We start from the raw sequence: 8,774 nt of genomic DNA, 5'->3' as shown, positions 1-8,774 counted from the left end.
AACAACAGCTATTTCAACTAGTGGATCCTCAAACAACAACAACAACAATAACAACAACAACATATAATACAAAAATCCACAATAAAAGAATTTGCTTTGCGTCAAATAATTGTGTGGCATTTCTTATCTATTTTATTTTGTTTTTTTCATTTTATTTTATTTTACCTTTATTTAACCAGGAAGTCCCATTGAGGTTTTTTTTTTTTTTTTTTTTTTTTTACAAGAGAGACCTGGCCAAGGTAGCAGCCAATCAAAATATCAATCAATCAATCAATCAATCAATCAATCAATCAATTACAGTAAACAGAAAAAGAATCCAGGCACTCCAAAGAAAAATGAGAATGAGGAAGGAAAGATTAGATTAAAAAGCCTTTAATATAATGGCCAGCTCGTTAAAAAGCCAACATGTTTCAACCACTGCTGGTCTTCATCAGGGCTGGAGAAGACCAGCAGGGGTTGAAACATGTTGGCAGTATTTTGGAGTTCCCTCCTTTTTTCACAAGAGCACCCGATACATTTTTGGATCTACACTCTACAACACAGAGCAGCCAGTTATCTGTTTTTCTAAATAAATTAATTAATTGATACAAAAATCCATAAAAAATAACAGTTATTAAAACAAAGTGGGCTCTCAGAAAACATGTAATGCAAAAATCCACAATGAAACAATAACAGCTATTCAAACTAGTGCCCCCTCAAAAATTTAAATAAATAAAAACAAACAAAAACAAACATAATACAAAAATATACAATAAAACAACAACTATTTAAACAAAGTGGCCCCTCAAAATAAATAAATAAATAAAAAACATAATAAATAAATGTTTCTAATTTTAGATCTTTTTGAAGATTGTTCCATGACCATGGTGAAAATGCACTTTTCCCCAGATCTGTTAAAACCAGGGTATTTTAGTTCTTCATTAACATTTTGCCAATATTGTAGTGTGTCTACACATGAATAAAAACGCTGTTCTTCTAGTTAAATAAAGTGCGGATCACAAGATTGTGTCAGGACTTGGTGTGTCCGTTACAAGCTCTGTGACATGTAGAGGAACCCGCTGTCAGCTGTGACAATGAAATTGTCAAGTCATTAAGAGATAACAGGGTAAAACCGGAAGAGATACAATACGACTTCAAAATAAATCTCCCTCTGAGAAAGCTCACGTTATGTCGCTGACGCTTTGCGTTGACGCCTCTTGATAAACTTTTATTCTGAAATCAGCGGAATCGGAAGTGTTCCACGCATTTTCTAACGTGATGACATCATCCGCAAAGAAGGTCCCGGTCAGCTGTGCCGTTAAATGTCCGTCGCTTCGGCAGCCGAGCGAAAAATAAGATTTAAAGAAGCTGTTTGTGGGTTTACATTATGGAAAAGAATGCGACGCGATACAACGTACAGTTATATATTTATGATCTATCGAGAGGAATGGCGCGCAGCCTCAGTCCCATCATGTTAGGTAAGTACTGAGAAAAATCCGATGCAGTCTGGCCTCGGGGACAATTAAGTGATAATAACAAACACCGGGTACTTATATTGTAAAGTCGCTTCTACACAGTCATTACCGTGTAGTGAACTTATCTTTGATAGAGTTATGCAGGGCTACTTATTTGTATACATTTATTTTGAAAATATTGCCAAGCGTGCCTGATTTGTGTTGAGGAATGGTTTAATGGTGGTTAATGGGGGCTGACATCAAGTAACAGCTTGTACAGAAGATCACCTGCCCCCTCTTCTTCTTCTTCTTCCTCTCACCACTGTCCTTTTTTACTCCTACAGGCAAACAGCTGGATGGTATATGGTAAGAATCTCCTTCCTGTTATTTTAACCTTAAAGTCAGAGCTCTTAAGTCATGAAACCATTGCTTCTTATTCAGTGTGCTGGTCCATCAGGTGCAGGCCAGTGACCCATTTTGGCCCCAGAGCAGATAACATAAAGATCCTTTTAAACCATGCTAAAATCAGCTGCTGGCAGGGTGTCTGATACTGTCCTCATTTTGTTGTAATCAGGGTATTTATTTTATTTTATTTTATTTTAATGTCTACTTTAATATTTTATTTTATTTATTTCATTGTCTATTTTAGTATTTTATCTTCATCTTTATCTCCTGTTTCCATTCATGCTGTATTTCTATTTCTACTTTGCATGGAGCATTGGAACAAAAACAATTTCCCCCCGGGGATTAATAAAGTATTCTGAATCTGAATCTGAATTTACAGGTCCTTAACAAGTCTTAAAATGTCTTAAATCCAGATCGATGGGTCTCAAATATTTGCAGTCGCATGACCATGAACATTCCTCCAGCCTGACAGACCCAGTGACTGTTTACAATCATTGGACAGACCGATGACAACGATTTTTTTTGCGTGATTTCTGTAAATATTGCAATAATAAATAGCATTTATGACAGCAAAGAGATTTTGTTTTCTTTTTACATTACCCAACTCAACTCAAATGTATTTGTAAAGCACATTTAAAAACAACTCAAGTGCTGTACAGATGGAATAAGATGCTTAAAACACACACACATAAGAGGCAACATAGCTGTCAGGTACACAGCTCACACCTTTAGAGACAACACACACAGGCACACATCAGGGAAAACCACATCTCAAACTCTAATGTATAAAGTAGGTTCTGAGCCTGGACTTAAATGAGTCAGTGGTGAGGGTGGATCTAACTGGGAGGGGGATGCTGTTCCACAGTTTGGGGGCAGACACAGCAAAGGAACGATCACCCCTGAGCTTCAGTCTGGAGCGTGGGACAGCCAGGAGCCTGAACTTAATTAAGCTCTGAACTTAACTTAAAGTTAAACACATTAAACTTAAACTCACCCAATTGTTATCATGTATCATCAGTGACATGTGACATCAGTGTCTTTACTTTGAGGTTTGGTCTTAAATTTCATTTAAGGGTCTAAAAAAGTCTTAAATTTAACTTGGTTGTATCTTAAGGCACCCTGTTAATAAATAAAATTTGTTTTATTTTGAATTTTGCCCAAAGCAATTTCATAAAATCTAGGAAATCAAAATAATAATAACTACTTGTAAACTTAATTTGTATAGTTTAGTCATTGAAGCAAGTTTTATAATACTATAGGACTTAGGCAAATAAAATCAGGCAATTTAAGTCATACAGAAAGTAAATGAAATAAAAGAAAAATGATAATTATAAAGATAAAGATAAGGAAGATAAGCAATTTTGGATATTAACTGCCCTGAAGACTGCACTGAGGAAAAAAAATCATACTATTTTGGTAATACAAAAATAAAACGAGACACTACCTGACGATAATATAAGATAAAAACAACACAAACAAAAATAATAATCAAGTAAAATGTGTTGACATTAAAACAGTGTGCTAAAATTGATTTAAAGAAGTGTCACTGATTCTGTAAATGAAGCATAATTGGACAAGGGGAGTTGTACGAGTGTGGATACACCATAAGAAATCACACGACACATTAATCAAGCTCATTATTTGGTATAAAGACAGTGAGCTGCAGTTTTAAATAAGCCCAGGTAATATTGTTCTGACCTGAATTCACCTCTGTGTTAATTTTGTGCCTGTCTTTCTCCCAGGCACACAGCTATAGTGGCGTACGGTGATGAGTTCTTCTTCGGAGGGGAGGGGATCTCCAGCTGTTCGCCGGTAAGTCTGTCACAAGGGGACCGACTCCTTTCACACAAGTCTCATCAAACAAGCTCAGGAAGAAGATGACTGCAGAGCCAGAGACCTATTAATACCTGAAAAGTTCTTGGTCTGATTCCTGTCGTTTAGATTATGTTTCCAGGCTGTGTGTGCACAGAGCTGCCAACACTAAATCTCCAAAAGTTCATATGATCTGTGTGTTTTTTAAAAGTCATGTGCAAGACATGAAGTCAGGTTTGAATGAGATGTTGCAAGCTGTTAGAGGCCAAACGCACATGCTCTTAAATTCCCTCAGGTGTTAATTTGTGACGATGTTACAGTAACACTTTATAATAAGCATTATTAATAAATGGTTAATTTATAGTTAATCAAACTTTAGTAAATATCGTAAAACTTAAATGAATAACTTTAAATTTACCATGTTTTAATGATGGTTATAATTAAGTGTTTACCAAAGTTTTAAATCTGCCTAGATTACTTCTACTTCAGTTTCTACATTTCCTAGAATACTTTTAATAAAGGACACCACTAATATTATTCTATTTTTTCCCTCTCTACAAACCCGATCAAAGACCAAAACCAGCAAAGCCTTAGCCTGTCACACAGCACTTTTTTTGAGCAAGTAATGACTCAACTAATTTCCCAAGAACTTGGGCAGTGTAATCTTATCAGACCAGCCATGGGTGGAGCACTTCTGGCAGCACAACAGTGTTTGTGGGACTGGCTCACAGTAAACCACAGTGCCCACATCCATTGTAATGAAGGAGGGTGTCACTCAATGTGGCTCAGTTCTTTGGCTACACAGACAATACTTGTTAGTGGGATAAATGCATGGTTGGATTTGGTCTTTTCAAATGAAATATGAAATATATAAATAGATAAAATACAAAAAAATATATACACCAGCTTTACCCTCAAAAAGTCAAACTGGTTTGTTAGCTTTTCATCCTTTGATCTGTAACTCCGGAGGACTGATAGCATTTTTCTGCAGTCAGACATCATTCCAACTGTGCTGCCGGTGTCTTCCCTTGATGTAATCTAGCCTGCCTTTTAGCAATTATCCTCCTTAATCAGAGAAACACCCCAAACTCATCTAGAGTGTTTATTCTTTTATCTATTGGTGCAATGAAACATTAGTGGCTCTTTTCAACAGCCTTCATAATGTGTAAATGTTGAGATGTTTACCATTTGTCTGCTGTGTGTTTGTCAGGGTGGGACAATGCTGGGTCCTCCAGACACAGTGGTAGAGCTGGGAGAGACTGAAGTGTCTGAGGAGATCTTCATGGAGTACCTCTCTTCCCTGGGAGAAAGCACATACAGGTCGAGTCTCTGATATCCGTCTCTTCTTTATGCTGTTTTCACCCATAAGAGAAGTAGTAGTTAAAGGGACAGTTCACCACAAAATCAAAAATATGTATTTTTCCTCTTACCTGTAGTGATATTCATCAGTCTAGATTGTTTTGGTGTGAGTTGCTGAGTGTTGGAGATATCAACTGCAGAGACATCTGCCTTCTCTCTAACATAATGGACCTAGATGGCACTCGGCTTGTGGTGCTCAAAGCGCCAAAAAATACATCTAAAAAACAGCAATGTCTCTTTCCAGAAATCATGACCTGAGTACTCGAGATAATCTACAGAACTTGTTGTGAGCAGTTTCATGTAGGAACTATTTTCTTTCTATACCCGCCAACTGTATCACCACAGAGAAGGAAGTGTGCATCTACTGCTAACTCAGCTAGCACCACTGAGCTAGCCAAGGATACAGCGCAGCCGAGAATTAGACCAATAATGTTTACATCTCAAGCTGTCACAAGCCTCTCGTTTATGAGTAGATGCACGCTTCCTTCTGCGTGTTGATAGAGTTAGCAGGTGTACTTTGATAGAAAATACATGTGAGAAACAGCAATGTCTCTTTCCAGAAATCATGACCTGGTTACTCGAGATAATCTACAGAACTTGTTGTGAGCAGTTTCATGCAGGAACTATTTTCTTTCTATACCCGCCAACTGTATCACCGCAGAGGGGGAAGTGTGCATCTACTGCTAATTCAGCTAGCACCACTGAGCTAGTCAAGGATACAGCGCAGCCGAGAATTAGACCAATAATATTTACATCTCAAGCTGTCACAAGCCTCTCTTTTATGAGTAGATGCATGCTTCCTTTTGCGTGTTGATAAAGTTAGCAGGTAGAGTTTGATAGAAAATACATGTGAGAAACAGCAATGTCTCTTTCCAGAAATCATGACCTGGTTACTCGAGATAATCTACAGAACTTGTTGTGAGCAGTTTCATGTAGAAACTATTTTTGTTATACCAAACTACTACTACCCACCAAGCAGAGGGAAGTGTGCATCTACTCATGAATGAGAGGCTCATGTCTCAGATGTTGCAATTAAGGACATTGTCCTCGGCTGAGCTGTAACGCGAGCTAGCTCAGTGATGCTAGGTAAACTAGCAGTAGATGCAAGCTTTCTTCTGCGCAGCGATTCAGTTGGTGGATGTTATATGGTACAAAGGAAATAGTTCTTACATGAAGCTGCTCGCAACAAGGTTAATTGTCTGAAGTACCTGGATCATTATTTCTGAAAAGAGACATTGCCGTTGGGTTTTTCAAATGTATCTTTTGGCACTTTGAGCACCACAAGCCGACATCTAGTCTCATTATATTGGAGAGAAAGCAGACATCTCTACAGCCGATATCTCCAATACTCGGCAACTCACAACAAAACAATCTAGACTTAAAAATCACACTACAGGTAAGAGATACAATATGTATTTTTGATTTCAGGGCTGGACTGTCCCTTTAATATTATATCACAAATAGTAGTAAAGCTTATGAGTGAGGAGGGACTCTAAATAAAATGGTTAAATTCATAACTGACTTGTCACAAATGCATGAAAGCTGTCATCTTATGTCTCTCTGTATTAACTCACTCAGTCACATTCTGTCTTGGTTCAGAGGTGACAGGTATCGTCTGTTTGAGCACAACTGCAACACCTTCACCAATGAGGTGGCTCAGTTCCTGACGGGCAGGTCCATCCCGTCCTACATCACTGACCTTCCGTCAGAAGTCCTCTCCACGTGAGTGTGAAACTCAGTCTGACAGCTGCTCATGGCTTCAGTCCAGTCTGTGGTTTTTGCCTGTTTTAAAACTTGTTTTGAAACGCTTGCTTTACATTTTAAGATCTACTTAAAGGTATCAAATCTCTTCCTTCCCTCTCCAGACCGTTCGGCCAGATACTGCGGCCCATTCTGGACTCAATCCACATCGCCCCTCCAGGAGGTAACGTCATCAACGGGGGGAGGAACATGTAACCTGAGAGAGCAGCAGAGTCACCGAGTGTTCACAAGGTCACTTTTATTGTAGTCAGTCAGTCAAACTAATTGTCTTTCTTTCAGTGTTCTTTCTGTAAATAAGTTACACACTAGTATTGAAGCTAACGGCCATTTTGGAAGCTAGAAGTGATCAATGACCAGTGAATCCTTAAAATTCAAACTTAACATATAATTTCCACCTTAAAGTTGGTTTGTGACGTTTGAGGGTGCATCTGGCATCACATTCAATGTACTGACAAAACACAGATGGGTTTTGGGTGCACCAGCACAGTCGGATATCAACACTAAAAACCATTTTGACAGAATTTCTACTTAAACTCCACTACATAGAAATATTGCACTTTTTACTTCACTGCATTTATCTGATGTTTGTAATTTAACCACCTACAACATTTAAATACCTCCTGCACATTGGTGCATCCAGCTTATTTAGTATTTTAACTTTTGTCCCGAGGTACAAATGTCCCTTTAATTTTACTTAATTTGGAACTTGTAGTTTTTTCCATTTTGGTGTTATAATGTGTATTACCTCCACCAAGGAGGTTGTGTTTTCAGTTTGTCTGTTTATCAGCAGGACTATAAGAAAACTACGAGGCTGATTTTTAGGAAACTTGGTGGAAGGGCTCAGAACGAACCCATTAAATTTCCGAATCACGGAGGGATAGACAAATCATTTTTCACATTAATTAACATTGTAAGATAGGACATTTAGCCTTGGTGGAGGGCTGTGCTCTCTGAGTGCCCTTCCAGTTTATTAAAAATTTAATTTATTCAGTTTAGTAAGCTAATTTATATATATTTTTTTTCCCACGATGACTTTATTTCTGACATATCAGGTTTCCCACATGGTTTCTGCAGTGAGAAACACTTGCTGCTGACTACAATGGAACTAATCTGAGTGTACACTTTTACATAGACATGTTTAATATATTCAAATCAATGGACGCAGGTTGGTGGAAAATAAGAACGAGATAGTTGGAGAGTCTTTTAATCATATTTTAATTTTTGCACTGTCATGATTTGTTATATGTTTTTTCTTATGTTTTTTGGCAGCCTGTAGATACATTTTCATCAGTGATCCTTTTATACCTGTAATATTTGTCTATACTATTTTTTGTTGTATTCAGCTGTACCTGCCATCATCATTCCACCTGTCACAGTAGGTGATCGATGCCCCGCGCACACTGAGGTTATAAGATCAGAGGTGATGTAAAAAGTGTAGAGTGTACAGGCCCTATTTAGACGATTTATAGCAGATGGTCTAAAGAGCATAGCTCAAGTGCATTAAGGGCATATCCAACCACTTTTGCTACTTAAACATAGCGTAATCTGGGAGCAAAGTGAGGCACAAGTGGCAAAGGGATTGAATTTAGCCCCTTAATTACTCATAGGTGTGTTTTGGGGGTAACATGAATCAATCAATCAGAGTGTCATCTCCTATTCCCTTTAAAAGCCAGATGTGCCCACACCTGGTGCACTGTTATTTACATGGTGGATTTGGCAAATTGACCTTTCGCTAAGCCCCGCCCCTTTGTGGTGGTCCGACAAGCTGTTAGAGTAAGCATGGAAGAGAGAAGCAGACAGAGGGGTCTACAGTCTGTGTTTGAAGGATATATCCAGGATGTCAAACTGACTCAGCAGCAACAACAGGTTAAAAAGACAAAGATAGTTAGAAGCTAAAGCTGAACTATAGGCTACAGATCACAGTGTAAAAGTGAACCACCACATCACTGCTGATCGCCACACAAGACAATGAATATAAAGGGAAACTTTGCTGATATTGAACCA

At 38.1% G+C, this 8,774-nt stretch overlaps 1 protein-coding gene across 3 annotated transcripts in view; it reads left to right on the top strand.

Annotated features, from left to right (window-relative positions):
- Nucleotides 1-1,265: 1,265 nt before the first annotated feature.
- desi1a (desumoylating isopeptidase 1a) overlaps nt 1,266-8,774 on the top strand; it is a 357,862-nt gene continuing 350,353 nt past the window's right edge. For 2 of the 3 annotated variants that reach the window (XR_007571582.1, XR_007571581.1), the window contains exons 1-6: nt 1,266-1,457; nt 1,778-1,799; nt 3,581-3,650; nt 4,861-4,970; nt 6,609-6,731; nt 6,875-8,636. Coding sequence is in view for 1 of the 3 variants with exons in the window: in XM_050069265.1 (XP_049925222.1) it covers nt 1,367-1,457; nt 1,778-1,799; nt 3,581-3,650; nt 4,861-4,970; nt 6,609-6,731; nt 6,875-6,965 (507 nt within the window). In the remaining 2 variants the exon portion in view is untranslated. Of the gene's footprint in view, nt 1,458-1,777; nt 1,800-3,580; nt 3,651-4,860; nt 4,971-6,608; nt 6,732-6,874; nt 8,769-8,774 lie in introns of those variants that run through there. The other variant, XM_050069265.1, reaches the window with a different exon arrangement.

This window comes from Epinephelus moara, chromosome 18, assembly GCF_006386435.1.
Source record: "Epinephelus moara isolate mb chromosome 18, YSFRI_EMoa_1.0, whole genome shotgun sequence".
Classification (NCBI taxonomy): Eukaryota; Metazoa; Chordata; class Actinopteri; order Perciformes; family Serranidae; genus Epinephelus; species Epinephelus moara.
Note: the sequence above shows the minus strand (reverse complement) of the source record. Positions and strands in the feature narration are given on the sequence as shown.